This window comes from Eptatretus burgeri, chromosome 10 (assembly GCF_056783735.1).
Source record: "Eptatretus burgeri isolate ZD-2024b chromosome 10, Ebu_testis_v1, whole genome shotgun sequence".
NCBI lineage: Eukaryota > Metazoa > Chordata > Myxini > Myxiniformes > Myxinidae > Eptatretus > Eptatretus burgeri.
Window position 1 is genome coordinate 104,352,898 of NC_140970.1, and position 21,076 is coordinate 104,373,973.

At 45.4% G+C, this 21,076-nt stretch overlaps 1 protein-coding gene across 4 annotated transcripts in view; it reads left to right on the plus strand.

The window, feature by feature from the left end:
• Positions 1-9,075: 9,075 nt before the first annotated feature.
• Positions 9,076-21,076, plus strand: part of ELMOD2 (ELMO domain containing 2) — a 30,586-nt gene continuing 18,585 nt past the window's right edge. Inside the window, exons 1-3 of one of the 4 annotated variants that reach the window (XM_085899787.1) lie at positions 9,076-9,212; positions 14,530-14,677; positions 18,730-18,758. In XM_085899787.1, coding sequence (XP_085755913.1) covers positions 9,204-9,212; positions 14,530-14,677; positions 18,730-18,758 — 186 coding nt within the window. In that variant the 5' untranslated portion in view covers positions 9,076-9,203. Of the gene's footprint in view, positions 9,213-9,234; positions 9,469-14,529; positions 14,678-18,729; positions 18,759-21,076 lie in introns of those variants that run through there. The other 3 variants (XM_085899786.1, XM_085899788.1, XM_085899789.1) reach the window with 3 other exon arrangements.

Consider the following 21,076-nt stretch of genomic DNA (forward strand, 5'->3'; position numbering starts at 1 on the left):
ACACAGGATCGTTGATCTGGAAGTTGCGGTGTACGGACGTTTGGTCGTGATTACGTTTCTGTTGATACTTGTTGTTCTCGACCTGGACCGTAATGTCCGGGTAACAGAATGATAACTGTGTTGGTAATTCATGACCCATTAGAAGCTTGGCAGGTGAGTGACCGGTGGTTTGATGTGGTCTGGTGCGGTAGTTGAGCAACACACGAACTAGACGAGATTGAATGAAGTCTTCCTTGACGCGGATTAGACCATTCTTGATGATCTGAACAGCACGTTCAGCTTGACCATTACTGGCAGGTTTGTAGGGGACAGCTGTGTCGTGCTTAATGCCATTCATCTTATAAAAGTTCTGAAACTCTGAACTCGTAAATGACGATCCATTATCTGATACAATGGGGTTTGGAATACCATGTTGTGTGAACATGGAACGTAGAGCTTCCATTGTTACAGCAGAGGATGAGGATGGCACCACGAGAGCTTCAACCCATTTGGAGTGGGCATCAACTACGATAAGGAAAAGCTTCCCTTGAAATGGACCGGCATGGTCGATGTGTAGTCTGGACCATGACTTTGATGGCCACGGCCACATGGCCAATGGAGACTGTGGCGGTGTCTTGGCATGGGCTTGACAAGTGTAACAATGGTGTGTACTGGACTCCATGTCACCGTCCAAACCAGGCCACCAAACATGGGCTCGGGCGAGACCCTTCATGGTGACTCCACCTGGATGAGCATTGTGGAGTTCATTGTTCATTTTCCTGTGGAGTTTGGGTGGAATTATCACTCGGCTACCCCCAAAGCAGATAGTCTGCATCAATAGAGAGCCCATCCTTCTGAATGTTGAACGGTTTCACCCCTTCCGGTAGTGATGCCCAATCACCTGACATAACACAGTATTTAATTTGTGACAAATTGAGATTGCTATTGGTAGCACAAGCAATCTGCTTCGCGGTTACGGGTATCTCATCGTGAATGACGTTAGCCATGAGATTTTTTTATATACATTGTAGAGGCTCGGATGAGAGCGGACACACAACACACAGCAAGGGGGGCACGAGACAAGAGGGGTGGGAGAGGGATGGACAAAACAGTGAGGAACAGACATGAGGAGATCTGTGGAAGTGAGAGGGATGGGGTGGGGAACACGGAGTACACAACATGGACATTACAGGGACTTTCAGGAAGAAAAGCAGGGAATTTGAAGGAAGTGGGATTGGGGTGGATTATCAGGGGTCGAAAAGATCGAGGTTTGTGATGGGTGACGATAAGAGGTGGTGGTGAACAGCTGGAAAGAAGAATGGGATTGAAGAGAGTGAGGGAGTTTATTCCAAAGGCAGGAAAAAAAGAGGAATGAAGTAGTGAAGGTGAGCAGCGATTCGTGATTTTAGTAGTTTTACCAGAAAGGGGGTTGTTGGTGGACCTTGAGCACCCTGTGGAAATATGCTCAGGACATATCGCAGATAGAGCAGGGGAGGGAGGAGACCGGAGAGTAGACGGTAGAAGACAGAGAGACCGCCGACCTGCCTGCGGTGAGAGAGTGAGAGGCCCAAAGATTGAGCCTCATCGCAGGAGATACCGATGATCCTAAATGCCTTGGTTTCCACAGCGTGAAACCGAGAAAGGTGAGAGGTGGGAGAGCAGTACTCAATAAGGCCTCAGACAAAAGCTTTGTAAGTGGTCAGGAGCTCAGGTGGGTCGAAGAAGGACTTTACACGATGGAGGATTCCCAGTCGGTGACTGGCTTTGGAAGCCAGGTTGGAAATGTGACTTTCCCAGGAAAGGTCATGGCAGATAGTGAGACCCAGAAGCTTGAATGAAAGGACTTCTTCCAGAGGATTGTTGAGAAAGTGGATGGGGGGGTTTTGTAAACGGTCCTTTCGGAGAGACGCATTGAGAGTGTGAGATTTGTCAGGATTGACAGACATGCTCCACGTGTTGGACCAGTTTGTGATTTTATCCAGATCTTCAGTGGGCGAGGAAGCTGCTGCTTGCCGGTCTGAGGGATGACAGATGGTACAGCAGAGGGTGGAGTCATCAGCAAAGAGATAAAGAGGATTTTCCAGAGAGTCGGAGAGATCATTGATGAAAACCAGAAAAAGAACAGGGCCCAGAACGCTACCTTGAGGAACTCCAGCCTGGACAGGAAGAGGGATGAGAGAACTCCATTTAGGGCCACACGTTGCCTGCGACAGGAGAGGAAGTCTGCGAGCCATGAGTGGAGATGGCCTTGGATACCATAGGAAGAGAGTTTGGAGAGCAGGTCAGGGTGCCAGACTGTGTCAAAAGCACATGATATTGTTACGAATCTGGAAGCCATGAGCACACAACAGCCAGAGTCCTTATAGATCAGTTATATCGGTAAGTATGTGTTTCAAGCTGGGGTCCCGTCCCTCGTCTAATGGGAATTAAATGTACGTGCGCTGTGGGTTATTTTATAGATAGGATTGTTTACATTCCTTACAACAATGACAACAATGCCCATCTTCGCTCTCACAACAACACTCTGCTCGCAGCATTTTTCGCACGCTCGCCAGCGAGCGCGCGTGGGTGGAATCTAACATAGGCATGGCATCCCTCTTTGGCCAATCCGCAAGGAGCGGGCGTCTCACCCGCCCCGTTTCCGACTCAACACGATCGACATTACACACGTGGCCGGAGGTGAGGAGGTAGGCGGAGCTACCAACTCCTCCGATGGAACTTCACCCAGAAGGGTGGGAGTTGCCCCGCCTACCATGGGCCTGTCCAATGGAGGACAGCCAGGGAATCGCGCGATGGGTCCGACCACTGAGGAGGCGAGTGGCCAAGAGAATAAGCCCCTCCCTCCTGAGGAGAAAGGGTGGTTGTCTGGACCAGCGTTGGGGAGACGGGGTGCTCGTGGCTGGAACGTTCGTCAGATGGAGATTGTGGCATTTGCCGAGCAGCCAGTGATCGTGTGCGAGACATTTCTGGTGGGAGAGGACATTTTCAGTTCAGACATTTCCAACCTGGCATCCAAAGCCAGTGAGTGGTTGTCGACGAGGGCTCTGCAGACGGTCGTGGTCGTGGACTTCGGGTCATGGGTTCGAGTCCCACCGTGGTGGTTCGAGTCGGTGTGACCGCACAAGGCGGGACAGGTACCCTGGGCCGGCTCTACCGACTGAAGACCCATCGGGTCCATTTTCTTTTTGGGTGTGCGTGTCTATGTGCGAGCCTGTCTTGTCCAAGTAGAATTGTTAAGTGCTTTTGTTGTACATTATTTGCGTTTCTTATATTCGTAATAACTCTGCCCTTACGTGCTCCCCTCGTCTCCCCGATTATTGTAAAATAAAGACCCCTATTGTTGAATGTACCAGCTCGTTTCTGTGTTTCTTTCATTGGCTTAGCATGGTGCGTGTTGGAAAATAGCGAAGCGGCAAATTGTTCATTTGGTCCGGCGCGGCTCTGGTAACTCCGCTCGGTTACGCCGGATCAGAGACGTTACCCACGACTCGGATCGGACAGAGTCGGCCGAGGGTGTGGTGTCCCCCGATAATGGACGGCGTGAGTACTTAGGTAAATTGGAGTTAGACAAGTGGACCCTACCTCACGCCGTCAAAATATTGGCGACCACGGTCCTGTAAGGGACCCATGCCTTTCAGAGTTCTCCGAGAAGCACGATCTAGATTCCGGGTGTTCGGTGGAGCCGACTCTACTGCTCCACCGAGTGGTCGTGCTTGCCGCCGACACTCAGCCCCACAACAAATTGGTGTCAGGAGCGGGTTTCGAATCCCTCCGCCTCTACGAAATTCATGGGATTCGGAGCAGAGGTGTAGGGAGCAACCCCCTCCCCCCCCCGTTTCCCCCAAATTGCGAGCGAATCAAATTTATTCCCGGAACGCAACATGGCTGACCAAGATGAGCTGGGGCAGGTGGGTAGTAGTGCAGGTTTAGAGGAACCCATGGTCCAGGACACCTCCATGCAGGAACTTTCCCCGCGATCAGACACAGAACTCGTAATGGGAGCGGCGGGGGTGGCGGCGCATGGCCGCCCTCAACGGCAAATTTCCCCCCCCCCCCCGGCCCCTGGCGGATCCGACCCCGAACGAAGCGAATCGGCTCCGTCAGGGACATTTAACTTGGACCAGTTGGGGAAAATACTAATGCTGATGAGGAAAGACATGCAACGGTTGGAAAAGAAAATGGATGCAGATGCGCAACGGTTGGAAAAGAAAATGGACGCAAATGCGCAACGAATGGATGGAAATGTGCAGGCACTGAGGGGCGATATGCGAACACAGCGGGGTGAGATGCAGACCATGGGGTTGAATCTGCAGGCGGGCATAAAAGGCATAATGGCGGCACCACGTGGCGGAGCGACCGAACCGATGAGGGGGAGTGTGGAATGTGTCCGGCCCGCGATGGAGACGGGTGAGGTCGGGATGACGAGAGATGCCACCACAATTAAAGGGGAAACGTTTAGGGTGAGACACGAGGGGACGACGGAAGAACCAAAGGAGGTGACGGAGATGGAGAAATTAACAGAGACACAAGGGGAGATGCAGGATTTAGAAATAATGATGGAGACGCAGGAAGCAAAAGAGGGGAACGAATTAAATAAAGTTAAAAATGAGCACACACACATAGAGTTAGGAGGGGACAATGAGGTTGAGTTGGTGGAATGTATCGGGACCCAGTTCGAGCATCAGGTTAACCTCCCCCAGGAACAGAGGGAGATGGTAAGCTCCCTCGAAGCGAGCCGGGACCAGGTAAAGCCGGTGGAACCGCGCAATGTTGAGCGGGTGAATTATGCGAACGGGTCCATGCAGAGTTTGGGTTGGGGGGGGTAGAGACCCCGGGACCCCTTGAGTTAACACGAATCCCCGATGTGATTGTCCCGGAGTGCGTGTCGAGGTGTGCGAGTGGTGTGTGTCATGGCGTGTGTGAGTGCATGCGAGAAATTGAAACATGGACCGACCCAGATGGGAGACGGGTATAGCGAGCTGAATGGGCCGCTAGTAAGTATTTCGGGAATCGCGCTGGTTTCACGGGACGTCGTGTACGGAGCCTGTTTCGCATTTAGCTTATTCCTTTCCATCTTGTTTCTTGCACACAACACACATCCATTTTCCTCTTTCTCAGTTCCATTGCTACCTCCATACTTCTTCCTACCATTGTTCCAACTCCCAAACCTCAAGCTTCAACACACATCGGGTCCATGAGAACCATCATAGGGAAGGACAGGCCTTCGCGATCTTGCTTGAGGGTTTGTACCATTCTTTTTGACGTAGGCTGGTACCGCCCACGTCAATCTACGGGCTGGTTGCTGCCCATGTTGAAGTTGTCCTGCCATGATGAAGTTAATGGAGCCTAATTTTTTACGGTGAGCATGCCCTTGCTTACCACCAACCTGTAACCCCAGGAGGGAGTGTAAATGGCCGTTGGCTCTTCCATGAGCTCCTCCGCCTTTTGACCGGTCTTATTTTTATTCCTGATGGGTGTCCACACACACCCTCCTCACCCGGTTTCCCGGGTGGGGTTTCCGGTTTCGTCGCCGACGACCCGACCATGAACAGCACAGTACCGGTTTACATGGTTACCGAGTAGCAGGTTACAACCTGGGCTGACCTAATATGTGCTGTTTCCATATCCTACAGTTACGTTAGCGGAGCCAACTACAGGAACCACCTCCTTGGTGTATGTTCTTGTCAGTAGATACAGGCTGGAGTGCAGGAGCCTTTCTCAGAGGGGAGATGGAGGTGAACTTGCTCAGGCTCATAATTGATCTGGAAGCGCCGGTATCTTATCGATTGTTCCATCAACTATAATTGGAGCATCGGAACTCTTTGTTCCAAACAGAGAAAACCTCTGGTGCATCGTAATGGACAAGTAACTCCACTCCATAAAGTTCCTCACTCTTGGCTGCAGGCTGTGCTTTATGACCTATCGTCCACTGCATCAGGGTTCACTCCAATGTGATAAGCAGGAGACAAGGTCTTTGACTTGGATCGAGAACGACGACACTTCAAGTGTCCCTGCTTTCTTTCCACAGTTGTCACAGGTTGAATTCCTGGACCGACATTGGAAAGATTGATGATTACCACAACGCCAACAAGTTACCCCAACCTTCCAGGTAGATTCAGAAAAGTCAGGAGGTGGAAGTGAATTTGGTGGCTTGCTAAAACACTTTTGCTTGTCGCCAAAGGTTACCTTGTTAACCGATGGGTCCAGCTGGATAACTTTTGATTTGTTAGAGATCACACACAGGCTCTCGGCAGTTTGGATACACGTAGTGGCTATTTCCATGACTTTAGCCAAATTGGGGTCAGATTCAGGAAGGATTTTCTGCAGAATTGAGTCGTCATTGAGGCCTATTATCAAGAAATCACGTAACGTCTCTTCGAGTTTATCTGTAAACTCACAATGTTCGGCGAGTCGGCGTAAATCAGCCACGAACTCGGATGCTAACTGACCATCTTGACGATGGTGGGTGTAAAATCTATATCTCGAGACGATCTTACCCAGTTTAGGGTGATAATGTGTTTTCACGAGATTGACGAGCTCTTCATCTGACTTGTCAAAAGGTTTGGCTGGGGAAAGAAGATCTTTGATGAGGTTGTACGTCGGGGCACCGAATACAGTCAGTAATACAGCTCGCCGCCTTTCAGCGTCCTCATCGCTGTCCATTTTGTTTGCCACTAAGTACTGCTTCATACGATCCGTACAATCTTCCAAATCATCGCCCACTGCGTATTCTTGCGATATGCCGATGCACGAAGACATCCTCGTCGCCACTGTAATGTAATCAATATACAGAGATGAAGGCTCTGAAGTGGGAAAAACAGGTTTAATCTGGACACGGGCACAACACAACACAGCACAGCACAGCACAGCATCGGAACATGGGCAGGTCACATGACTCTGTTTAACCACGCCCCGGTGCACCCATGTATGGATGCATCATCACAAACTACTGATACATCTCAGTCCTGCCATTCACCCAGCCGGCATTGACCTCCTCCCCCGCTGAAGTCGGTTCGTCATGCAGTCATCGGTTCTTGCTGCTTGGCTGCCCATGTGCTCCTCGTTAGCCTTGCCAGCCAATTAGTCGGACAAACATTTCACAATGGTGTCTTCAAAAGATAAAATTGCCTTCGACAACAAATTTGTTTGTGTTCCGGAACAATTTTTGGTGGTCTGTCTCTGAGGTCTTCATGGAGAAATCCTCCAAACGAACACGTGGAAGCAAGCTGCTCCGAAGCCAGCCACGGACTCATGCTCACCTTGGCTAGCCATCCAAAAATTTGTGTCGCTCCGCAATCACGACGGGTTTAGGCGTGAAATGTTCCGCCAATAGTCCCTTCAAATCGTCGCAAGACTTTGTCGCTGGAGCATCGGAACTTCGCAAGTTCCTCACCATCCTGAACACGTCTGCTCCCACGGAAGATAGGAACAGGTTGATCCTTTTTGTCTCGTCGTCAATTGCATTTCCCGCCATTAATGCATCACATCGGTTCGCGTGGTCATCAAAGCACTCCCCACTTTATCTTTGAAAGCTCCAATTTTTCGATCCTCGTGGAGGATCTCTAAGTCTTACTCACGTTGTTGTTCTTCATCTTCTTGTTGTGGACTTTTTTGTTTCACAGCCTACAGTTTTCATCGAAACTTCCTGAAACTTGGCATATACATGTAAAAATACCCTGCGCAGACAGTAACCATGTCCGATTTTGAAAATTCCTCCTAGAAAAAAAAAGTTATGACGTCAAAATATCTCCGCTAATGGAAATCGCCTAAAAAATTATCTCCGAAACTAGGTAAGCTTTTTGAATTCTGTTTGGGGGAATCGAACAGGGCATTAGCAGAGATGAATTACCGCACATATGATACATCACTATGACGTCATATCAATTTTTATGACGTCATTCCTATTTTTTGATTTTTGTTTCACAACCCAGAGTTTTCATCGGATCCTCGTGAAACTTGCCATGTATATGCAGAAAGCCCACGCGCAGGCAGTAACCATCTCCGATTTTGGAAATTATTCCTAGAAAAGAAAAAGTTGACGTCATAATATCGCCGCTAATGGAAATCGCCTATACCATTATCTCCGAAACTAGGCAAGCTGTTTGAAGTTTGTCTGCGGGAATCAAGCCGGGCATGAGCACAGATAATTTATCGCAAACCTGATACATCACGATGACGTCATATTCGTTTTTATGACGTCATCATTAAGAGGACGAGGATCTGAGCTCATTTGAGCTTGTTTTTCCAAACACAGCCATGTTTTGCTACGTTTCTTTGGGTTTCAAAAACAATCAACGACACCCCAAGCCAATTTGTTGTATCCTGGACGAGTGAGTACACCGAATATTTCGGTCGACATCACCGAGTCGATCAAACATGACCCCTGAAGAGTAGAAGGCATCACCACGTGTCTTGCTTCGCGCATGCGCACACCCAACCTCCGCCGATGACGTCATCTTCCTTCACATTTCACCACACGAAAATGTGATTATTTGTTTCGTCGTCATTCTTCGGTCTTACATACATGTTTCATGAAGTCTCCGTGGCAGAGTCGTGGTCTTGACAGTGAGCGATGTACTCGTACACACTTGGAGCAACGTGGGGAATGAGCAAACTTAACTTAGTTGGATCATCACGCTAAATTGCTCTCAACTCGTCGTCCACCTCGTCGTCATAATTAACTTGTCTGATTCATGATGCTCAATTGCTCGAAAAAGCCTTTGTGGTTGTTGTTGTTTTTTTGTTGTTGTTGTTCTTCTTCTTCTTTATTGTTTCTTCTTCCTCTTTTTTGCACTTCTTCTTCTTCTTCCTCTTTTTGGACTTCTTCTTCTTCTTCTTATTATGAGGTGTTCCTGTTATGGGCTTTTAACTCAAAAAAATAATAAAAAATAAAAATGCAATCAAAAACAAAAACCAGTTTCAGTAAATCGCCATTATGTGAAATATACGTGGAAATGTAACGCCGTTTTCACCGCAGCTGAGTGACCATGAAACCGATGTGTGACGGGACGTACTGTATCGCGAATCTGTGCTGTGGAACAGGGAAATATAACCTGTGTCGTTAAACCGGTGTGTGGTACAGTATGGCGAATCTGCGCTGTGGAACAGGCGAATATAACCTGTGTCGTTGCCTCCAATTCCCATGAAGCCGGTGTGTGGTACAGTATGGCGAATCTGCGCTGTGGAACAGGCGAATATAACCTGTGTCGTTGCCTCCAATTCCCATGAAGCCGGTGTGTGGTACAGTATGGCGAATCTGCGCTGTGGAACAGGCGAATATAACCTGTGTCGTTGCCTCCAATTCCCATTAAAACGGTTGCGTTCCGTGGGATTCCTTCCGCAATTTCCTTTCCTTCACCTTGTGCTGCGCTCGTGTTTGAGAGATTTGTGTGGGGGTTTTTTTTTTTTTAAAACCTGGCAAGAGGAGTTGAGACTGTTGAGCACGGTGAGGTTACTGTAAGGTACCGGCAGGTCGGCTACAGGTAACAGGTGTGCCCGAATTATTTTGTTACATTTTTTTTTCCCTCTAACGAAGTGTGCATTGACCTGATAATCGGTCTTAAGGCCGTTTTACCAGGAAACAGGTTGTCCACAATGGTCGCAGCCCCTACTGGAAGAAAATCTCAACAGTTGAGGGTCAGAGGTCATCTCCATTTTGTACGAGCAGGGGTGCCCTGTGTTGCCAAGCAACGTTGGGTCCCTCCTCCGTCATCCACCCAACCCTCCCCCTCCCTCCGCATTTCCCCCCCCCCCTGATTAGTCTACAATGCAAAAATGCTAGTTATCTCCACAACTGATACTTGTCACAGAGATGTCAACAAGTAACCTAAGCCAAGTCTCAGGTCAAGTGTGACGTCATAATGTCATTGATATCACACATAGACCTTGGTTACCTGTAGCCTTTAATACTCAAAAGGTCCACACGAGTCACGAGCTGGTTGTTTGTTTACATGAAGTTGATTTAAAGTTTTGAAGTTTTGGTTGGCAGCGGGGGGGGGGGGGAGGGGGGGGTTTAAGTTGCTTTAACTCAAACTTGGTCGTGTAATGGTTACAATCGGTAACAAAACTCTGTCACCAGACTCAGTCATTGTGCGTGTCAATAATCTTGGTGATTCCGCTCTGAATATGGTAGATTGATGATTCAAATGTTTATAAGTAAATGAGATCACCCTCGGAATCCCCGCAATACCACCGATTTAACGAAGTGACGCAGTTACTGGATGGCCGATGACTATCGCGTTTGTACGATAATTCAACCTCTAGTACGATGCACGATCGATAGTTTCAAATGTACGACAATTGTGGCAATTTCAAAAAATGAAATACTCAACCTTCAATTTTCAGTTTAAACTTCAGAACATTTTTTTTTCTCAGTCTGCTGGGCAGATTATGACCTTCTCCGTCATGCAGGTGTAATGCCACGTAAGCTGTGCGAGTTAGGGTTAGGAGTTCGTCATTGAGTGATTCAAAAAATGAATGACATCACAGTGTGCAAGTGAATGAAATGAGTTCAGAAAGTGTTCGTATGTTGGTCTACGACAAAAAGCAAACGAATTGGGAGTAAAATCGATTATTTTAAACACAATTTACTCATTAAATAAGCTACGGAATCGTCAAAATATAGTCGGAATTAGTTTCCTCGACAAAAAGTTAAAGGGAAATGTATCGTAACGATTGTGGGGGGTCGATGTAAGAAAATAAATTGTGTCGAGTTACTCGGTCCGTGAACGAGTAGAAAGCATCTCGATGTAGTTAGTAGGGAACCTGTAAGCTTAAGTGTTACGTATGACCACACGAGGGGTGGTGCGGTGTTAAATTAGCTTAGGGAGTAAGAATAAGTTCTCCAGTATGTGATTGCCCTCTGTGATTTTTTTTTTTTTTTTTTTACCTATATTTTTATATTTCAAGATCGGCAATAAAGGTGGGCAACGCTTCCCTGAAACCACAACAAACGGGCAGAAAGCCCCGTCTTCAAAGGCCGATGACTAGCGAAGTCACGTCCCCGAAGGATGATTGATGGGTGTGACGTCAGAAGCTAGCCGAGCAGGCAGAAGCCCCGCCTTCCCAGGTTTCGTGGGAGCAGGCCACAGCCCGGAGGCAGAGGATAAAATAGGACGGAGGAAAGTGGAGTGAGAAGGGCAGCTTGCACATTTTAAGAGGATTATAGTGGTGCATTTTGGGAGATGAAAGAAAGGGAGTGCACAGGAGAGGTTGCTCATTTTAAAGGAGTTGGCTTGGCATTTTGGGAGAGCCATGATCAGAGTGGAGGCACAAGGTGCATTGTTTTGGAGAGGCGAGAGCGGAGATTGAGCGCACACCGAAGAGGACAACATGGCCAATGAATCCGTGTTGAGGCAGTTTGGCTCGCGTGGTGAAGTAAGACGCCGGCCTTTTGCTTCTCGTCGGGTCGATGAGGACTATCAGAGCCCCCGAAGCCGTTACACTGGGGCTGTGAGCCTTTATGTGGAGTGCCGCTCGCGGATTGCCTGGCGTGCGTTCGTCCTGCTACGGGAGAAGCACCTTGATTCCAGTTCCACAAGGATCAGCTCTGGGCCAAGCTAATCGCAGGAATAGTTAAAAGGAGGGTTTTTCTTTTTTATTTTATCGCCCGTTGTCTGTAAATGAGTCTGTGTGCGTGTGAGTCCTCGGCTGTAGGATTTATTTATTTCATATTATCATTTCCTTTTGAATTATTGACCTTTGTGAATATTTGTTTTACTTTTCATTAAACGTGTTCCTTTTAAGACACTGTAGCATTGTGCTGTCCTGGTGCAGCGCCCCTGTGCTGTGCTCCTCCTGGGTGGATCGTCTCTCCACCATTACGCCCCGGTAACGCACACAAATTAACCTCAGAGTCTCGGTTGTAGCCTTCAAGGGAGAAGCTTTGCCCATCTGTCCACATAGTGTTTTAACCCCCTGGACACGACAGTATTTTAAATTGTTAATTTATCTTTTAAAACAAAAGTTTCACATATGTCCCTGACAATCCGGAGTTGATGTTGTCTGTATTAACTTGACTGGATTTTTGTGACATTTCAGTTCGGGCTCGCACGTCCACAATGTGACGTCAGAGTGATGAACGTTATCACGTAACGTCACATTTATCTCCTTTTAACGAAAGTATAATGATTTTCCCCTTTAATGTTCGATATAAGGATGTTTTGATTGTTTTATTCTAAGGCGGTGGATGACGTCGCACAACACGCTTCCATGTTTCAATTTTCATTTATTTTTTAAGGAGGCTTTTTTTTTAATCCAAGGTGTTATTATATAACTGTCATGCATTGATGCATTCATCAGGAGAAAAAGGAGCACAGCAGAGGCATTGTACAGGGAGTAACGGGAATGACGGTTTCTAGAATGACGCTACAAATCTATCACGGTCACTGGTTGCAATTTGAAATGTCGCTGTGCGTTGTGGGTTAACTGGTTTCAAAATAAAATCATAATAATAATAATAATTCCGTGGGAATCGTGCGGTAATTTTGAGGTTCCAACACGATATTTACACTTTTCAAATCTGGCAACCCTGCAAAGTGAAACGCGCATGTGCAGAGAGTAGCAGCAAGCTTTGCAGTGACGCTCGGTCTCAATGGTGTATTGGTAAGAACCTTCAATCAAAAGTGTGTGTGTGTTTTGGTTTCATTATGAGCCATAAAACTCGTCGACCAACAACAAAAACAACTAGCCGGGAGGCGACGATGGTTCACGGGCATTATTGAACAATGCCACAAGAGGTACAATTGAGTTAGGCCTAAGTCACATTTGCCACGGCGGCCGTGGGTCTCCAAAATATACGGCCACTAGCAATTATACGGCGGCCGCCGTATTTCCACGGTCACACAATGTAGCAGTCACATATGTCTATTTTTCGGGGAGCTGCACGGGGTATTTATAAATTGTGGAGACCGAAAACGTGGGGTTGCTGTGCGGTCTTTGATTTGATGTAGCACGGTGACCTTAAGGGGGCCCTGCGGCGGCCATAGAATTTTCAAGGTAGCCTCAAGGTGCCCGCAGGGGGGCCCTAAGGCGAACGTGCGGCCAGACGGACGGTAACGAGTGGGTTCATTAATTTTTAATTTTTTTTTTTTACCAGTTCTTTTGTTTCGGCATGTTGAATTGCTACGGCGAACGTAGAAATGAAAAAAGTTATAATTCCACGGCAACCCCTATGGCCTGTAAAAGATGGCCACCCTGAGGCCACCGCAGAAACTCTGCGGCCGCCGCAGGTTTCTGTCAATTCAGAGGGCGTACAGCCGCCGTATCCTCACCGTAGAGCAAATGTGACTTAGGCCTTAGTGGAAGCTTTTGAGGAAGCCCGACCGTAAAAACCTATCTCTTCCGTCAAAATTGACCAAATCAAATAAGATTTTTTTATATGTTGTACTTATGGACATTACGCACAGCTTCTATGAAATGAAATTGCGAGAAAAAAAATTGAGAATAAATAAATAAAAAGTTCAAGTGGGCGTGGCTCCACCCACAAGGGGCGTGGGACGCCCCTCGTACAAAAAGACAAACTAGACCATGATACCTAGCTTGTGTCCACGTTTCATCAAGATCGCATCAAACGTCATGGAGCTATGCTCTGGAGAGAGTCACAGACAGACAGACGCACAAACACAACGAAAGTAGTGGTCACTGCTGGCTGGCGCCCACGAACCAAAACTAAAATAGTGGTCACTGCTGGCTGGCGCCCACGAACCAAAACGAAAATAGTGGTCACTGCTGGCGCCCGCGAACCAAAAAACACAGAAGAAGCTAAATAGATACGAACTATGAACTGAGCAGCAGCAATAATTCCAAACGTACGGGCATCATACATGCCTACTGAATTCAAGGTAATGAAATATACTCTAGCTTAAGTCGGTTGGACAAAACGATTGAAGAAACTTTTTCAAAGTCGAACCGTTTAGTTTTTTTTTAATTAAATGTATGTATCCATGTCGAAGTGACGGGTTCTATAATGAAAGAAGATTGCACAAAAAGGGGAAACGTCAAAATAGAATTGCACATTTTCAGCGAGCAAGCTACCGCCTGAGGGAACGCATGCACAGCAACACATGGCCAAGTGCAGGCAAGTAGTGCCTGAACTTTGTTTAAGTCGATCGATATATTCAGTGACTGTGTGAATACTTTTGTCGTGTATGGCCATGGCTTGGAAACGAACAACCAAGCTCGCCAAGCGGCTTAAGCACTCCAACGAAACGGTCGATAAGGAAAGTGATTCATCACCATTGAGTGATCGGGCTAAAAATGATATATAGCATGATATTTCAAAAAGTTGTGGACGGATTCGGACAAAAGTTGGATGAGTTGGGTCGGTGATGAACAAGCAGATTTGATTTTTGTTCAAGTCCGGATCCAGAAACAGCCCATCAGTGGGATACAAAACGTAAACTGTTCAGCTTGGCGGAGCGTATGCGCTCTCCCGAGTGCCCTTCAAGTTTCCATCTTGTGATTTCTATTTCTGGAAGTGAGAAAAGCTAACTGCTGCATCGTTATTGCTATGGTAGTTTAATGAAGGAATCTTGTGCTGTCGATGTTCAGGTTATGCTGTACCAGCTCTGGTCTATCCTTTACACCCATCTTCTGCGTGGCTGTTACAAGTGGTTGCTCAACCAATACACAGGACAATGTGAACTGCAACGCATCTGCTTAAATATCTTGCCTGGAGGGCAGCGCACCATTAAAGTGGGTGAGTTAGCTCTGTTTTTCTTGGAGCTTTATAGATACGTATACATTGCCTTCTGAAAGTATTCACACCCCTTGACTTTTTCACATTTTGATGTGTTGGTCTGAATGTAAAATGGATTGAATTGAGTTTGGTGATTTTTTTTTTTTTTTTTTTGGTCACCGATACCCCATAACCCCCATAATGTCACAAAATAGTCCATAATGTCAGTGGAATTTCTTTTATGAGAAATTTTTACAAATTAATTAAAAACGAAAAGTTGAAATGTCTTGCGTTTAATAAGTATTCAACCCCTTTGCTATATGACACTCCAAATTCAGCTCGGGTGCATCCAATTTCCTTTGATCATCCTTGACGTCTCTACAACTTGATTGGAGTCCACCTGTGGCCAATTCAAATGATTCGACATGATTCAGAAAGCGACACACCTTTCTAGATAAGGTCCCACAGTTGACCGTCATGTCAGAGCAGAAACGCTACCATGAAGTCCAAGGAACTGTCCGTAGAACTCCGAGATATAATTGTGAGGAGACATAGATCTGGAGAAGGGTAAAAAAAAAATAAAAATTCGAGAGTGTTGAAAGTTCCCAAGAGCACAGTGAGCTCCATCATTAGGAAATGGAAACAATATGTAACTACCCAGACCATTCCTACAGCTGGCTGTCTGACCAAACTGAGCAACCAGGCAAGAAGGACATTGGTCGAGGAGGTGACCAAGAAACCTATGACCACTCTGACAGAGCCACAGAATTCCTTGGCTGAGATGGGAGAACCTGTCAGAAGGACAACAATCTCTGCAGCATTTCACAAATCTTGGCTTTATAGGAAAGTGGTCAGACGGAATCCACTCCTGAGAAAAGGCACGTGACAAAATATTATAAAACAACCATCAGATCCATTATCAAGTATATTTTAAAGTATCAGAGCAGCAAACATAAGAGGGGGAGGGGGGGTACACATTTAATTTCACTGAGCATGGACTAATAACAAGATCTTTCACCAGGCCCAGATATGCTTGGGCCAGCATGGGGATTATACATTCGTTGTTATTATTGTCTGGTTTGATATGTTCGCTTTGAGTGGTGCAGTGGTGGTGTTGAGCATTTACTAGTGGATTCAAGAGAGCACTTTCTTAACATTGAGAAAGGCAATCGATGTATGAATTAATTATCCTAAGTTTTTTATTATTTTTTTATTTTTTTAAGATATGTTGGTTATATGGAACTAACAAGACCACAGTATATTTGAACAAAGATTCTATTCCACTTACTTGTGGTTTGTCAAGCAAACATAGTTACGAGTAAAACAAAGAAACTCACAAACCGTGGGCAGTCCACTCTGCAAACGTAATGAGTTCTGACTTTCTCATTGTCAGAGACATCATAAGCATGTTTTATGCTGCAGGCATTTCAAATCTTTATCTCAACTCTGTGTCAGTGTCTACCCATGATGCTTTCTGGCGAACCATTTCTTATATGGTGACTAAGTGACTTTAGCCAATGCTTTACAACAGATTTAATTCCTCCATATTGTTTAAAAGCATATAAAGATAAATGAGTATGTAATTTGTAGACAGAGCGCTTATCCCAATTAATGGAAAAAAAGTTTCAGTATGATCAATAGAGAAACATCAATGCTTTGCGGTTAGTCATGTGATCCACAGAGCTTTCTATCACCTTATATGTCCATAAATTGTCGGTGTAGCATCTTATTCACATTTTACTTCCACACCACCATCTCTTATCTTCGTCTTCCCCCATCCAAAAACCTTGATCTTATCTACCCCCGTTAATCCACCCCAAACCCACCTCCTTCAAATTCCCTACTTTCCTTCCTGAAAGTTCCCATAATGTCCATCTTGTTTACCCTGTGTACCCCACCCCATCCCTCTCCCTTCCACAGATCTCTGAATGTCTCTGTTCCCCACTGTTTTGTGCCGCCCTCTCCCACCCCTCTTGTCTGCTGCTCCCCTTGTTATACGTTCTGTGTGTTAGCTCTTATACGAGCCTTGACAATGTATACAACAACAACAACAAAAAAGCGATTACACAGAACAAATCAGGCCACAACATGAAAGGGGAAACGCCAACAGCAGGGCGGTGGGAGAAAGTAGATGGAAGACGGACAAACGAGGGATGCAGGTAACGACGTGGTGCAAGGGAGAACGCAAGGGGTGGATAATATGAATACATAAGATCATATTAAAGAAAACGTCGGTTGATTGTCTGGATTTATTTATTTATTTTATCGGAAGAAGGAGGCCCTTTTTATTTGTGACTTGTTGTTATTTTTTTTGTTGTTATTGTTGTTGTTCAAAATAGCCACTGAAATTTTCATTCAAGGACCCTTCATGTTTAATGCACAGAAACACTTAAAAATAAATAAATTGAAAATAGTCACACCTCGTACACATATCTACATTGACTTATGGTTTTATAGTTGCCTGGTGTGTCGCCAATTTAATTCACTAAAGATACATGTTCTGTTTCTTTATATTGTTATCGCCAGCAAAACTACCATCATTACAGTCATGTATCAGACGTGTCGGTTTTCTATCCCAAAGACGTATCATGACGTGGGTCATATACCCGACACATCACCAAAACACTCACAAGGCTTATTAAAAATTCAACCCACACTTCAAAACAAATGTATTTAAATGTACGGCAACATACAAAAAAAATAACTACACACTTCGTGCATATTCAAATTATTCGCTATGCCATCTTTCTGTATAGATCTACAGTAAACATTTATTTAAATACACAGATTTACACGTGTGGGATGTGGACTCGCCAGCGCTGCTTGGTCTTGATCTTGTGTGGCCTCTCCCTGGTCCAACTCCCCACAAGCAAAATCAGAGACAACGTCACACGGTGAGTGTCGCTTTTCAAAAATTGCTCTCGCATACCATGGCTTCAGGACTTTGGTTCCCGTCCGAATTTGCAATTTGCAATTCCCGTCCATCGTCGACAATGGAAAGCGCAGTGAGCGGAAAGCAGCAGCACAGCATTCAGCGCTGCGGCTCGATTTATAAAAAGAGATGATCGATTCAGAGAATGGTGCAAGTTGAACACGAAGATATGGATTTTTTTTTTTTTCGGGATGTTTGACAAAATAACATATTACAAAAAAGAAGGTAGCGGGGACGATCGACGTGTTATTATTATTATTATTATTATTATTTTTTGGCCAAAGCAAAATTGTGTTTGATCAGTTCGTGATTTTTTTTCTCAAGGTCTGAGGAGTGAGAAGAGGCTGCTGCCTGTCTGTCAGAATGATGAGAGATGTCATGGCAGAGAGTGGAGTAGTCAGCAAAGAGGATTTTCCAGAGAGTCAGCGAGATCATTAATGAAGATTTGGAATAATATTAGGTCTAGAACACTGCATTGTGGTGCTCCAGTCTTGATAGGGAGAGGAGATCAAAGGAAAAATGTAAACTGTTCAACCTGGTAGAGGTATGTGCTCCGCTGTACCGAGTGCCATTTTGGTTAACCACTGTTTTTCCAAACGTATAAAATGGAAAACCGATCTTTCTTCTTCAATTTGTATAACTAGAAGCACCCGCTCCCTACGGGAGCCGTCAAGGGGGTCATGTTGTTATATTTATGCCTGTTTTACTCCAAGGGGTCCCAGGATTATACACCCCAAAAATGGTTGCGATTGGTTCAGCCATTTTTTGCGGTACCTGGGAACAGACAGACGGACAGATGGTGAATTATAGTAAGATATTTGGTTGTGAAAACTAATTAAACCAGTTGGCAGTGTCCTGCTCAGTCGGTGTACGTAAACCACCAGCTTTTTCAGGTTTTAGAAACATTGCGTGACCATGATTCTGTTATTGTGCTAAACCCACACAAACGGCAACTATGTAGCAGATGGATGTTGACGAAATTATTTTTTATGACCTGTCCGGTTTTGGCATTTCATTTCTCAAATCGATGATTGTAACATGCGTTGCAAAGCTTGAATTTCTGGGAGCATGATTTTCCTTCAATGCATTTCCTCCTTTAGAAGCTTTGATTTTTTTTTATTTTTTATTTTTGTTGTTGCAGAAAACTCTTTGACGTCCTCAAAAAGCTCGGTGGGTTTTTTTAAAATGCACTTTTATTAACAAATTGTCCTTGGTCATATGTGCAATTGTTAATGTCATCAACTGAAATGTTTTTAACCTTTTTCATCTGTTAAATGATGTCATGTATCATAAAATGTTTTGCCATCTCCATATACTTCTCTTTCAAAGAAAACAGACCTCCAAGCCGTTGGTGTTGCCACCTTAATGATGATGAACTCGGTCCATACTCCTTACAGAATGTTCGTGCTCCCGAAACAGTTTCTTGGGAAGGATTATTGAAGGTGGTTTGCCATTTCCTGTCCGAGCAGTCAGTCATGGAGGGAATTGGCAATTTGTTCATGATGCTGGCAATAAATCACCTCCTCTTTGGGACCTTGAACGTCCACCAACTAATGCTGGTAGACGGGAGACCCTTATGTCCATCGAAGGAACGGCACACACATTTATGCATCACCTTGCCTGCAAAACACCAGGATAACAGTTTATAGTGAGCCCAAGATTGAAATCCAGATTGGACAGCTCAGAGGCGAGTGTGTGTACCTCTAGGGCATAGGCTATCCTGCCATCCCACTATCTTAACGTAAATACATATTGTTTTGAGAATGGTGATTGGGGGGGGGGGAGGGTAACAGGTGTAAACCAGACTAATTTATCAACTGTTGTGGTTAAGCTTGGTGTTGGGGGCCAACAATAAACTGGGCCACTGGATGGGAGGGAACAGCTAAGCAAAGAACTCCCTGTGCTGAGGAGAAAAATGAACGTTTGAAATGTCAAGAATATGCTACCCTTCCACCGATGTACACTACCGGTCAAAAGTTTAAGAACACCCCCATTTTTCCAGTTTTTACTGAAATTTAAGCAGTTTAATGATTCAATGCACACTGGAATTAAAGCATAGAACAAATAAACAATTGCCATTAAAAAAAGAAATCATGGAATCGTTTTGTTGAACAAAATTTAATCTAAATTTTTGACTCCTCAAAGTAGCCACCTTTTGCAGATATAACAGCCGAACATACTCGTGGCATTCTTTCTCCAATGGAAATCAAATATTGTTCGGAAAGTCCTTCCCAACACTGTTGCAGAAGTTCCCACAAATGTGTTGCACTTGTCTGTTGCTTTGGTTTCACCCTTCTGTATAGTTCATCCCAAACCAGCCCGATGGGGTTTAAGTCTGGAGACTGTGCTGGCCATTCCATGATTTGCAGCCTATCGTCTTGTTTTGACGTAGCCTGCAGGTATGTTTTGGGTCGTTATCTTGCTGTAGGATGAACCCCTGACCATCTAGGCGTAGACCAGATGGTATTGCATGGTGCTGTACAATGCTGTGGTCGCCCTTTTGGTTCAGGGTGCCAGTCACTCTGCAAGTCGCTGACTCTGGATCCAGCAAGAGCCCCAGATCATCACGCTTCCTCCTCCATATTTGAAAGTTTGTGTCGCACACTGAGGAACCATCCTTTCGCCTACTAGGCGGCGTACAAAATCCCTGTGTGATGAAACGAAGATTTCAAATTTTCTTTCATCGGTCCATAAGACCTTCTTCCAGTTTTCAGTCATCCACTGGTAGTACTTCATGGCCCAGGCAAGCCTCTTTTTCTTATTTTGCCATCTTAGCAATGGCTTTCTTACTGCCACTCGACCTGTCAAACCTGCAGCTCGAAGTCTTCTCTTCACAGTTGAAACTGAGACTTCCTTACTTCGACCAGTGTTAAGCTGTACTTGAAGTTACTGTCCTGTGAGCCCCCAATCACGCAAGCTGTTGACTCTTAGAAACTTGTCTTCTGATTGTGTTGTGGCTTTGCGTCTGCCAGACCTCTTCATGTCAGAGTTTCCTCCAGTTTCCAAGTGCCTTTTGATGGTGGAGGAAACTGTACTCACTGACACCTTGGCTTCTTTGCTATTTCTCCAAAGGAAAGACCTACATTTTTAAGGGTTATCATGGTCTGTGTGTCTGCCTTTGTTAATTGTCTTATTCTCGCCATTATGATAGCAATATACTACTTCCTGCAGTGCAATATTGTCCAAATCATGCTTCAGAGGGTGTAGCAACACAGTCTGTTCCAACACTGCTTTTACACAGACACAGGGTCTGTAACTAATCAACAAAATTTGGGACACCAGTAGGAATTGTTTGCATCAACTTTCAAAGCTTGATTTACTTCCATTGCTGCAGAACAGCTGCAGTTGCTACTAACTGCTTAGCTTTGTACCATTTCAGGTTATTCACTAGACTTGAAATGTTTACATTTCAGTAAAAACTGGAAAATGGGGGTGTTCTTAAACTTTTGACCGGTGGAGTATATACGGCCCTTGTTGCTTAATTATAA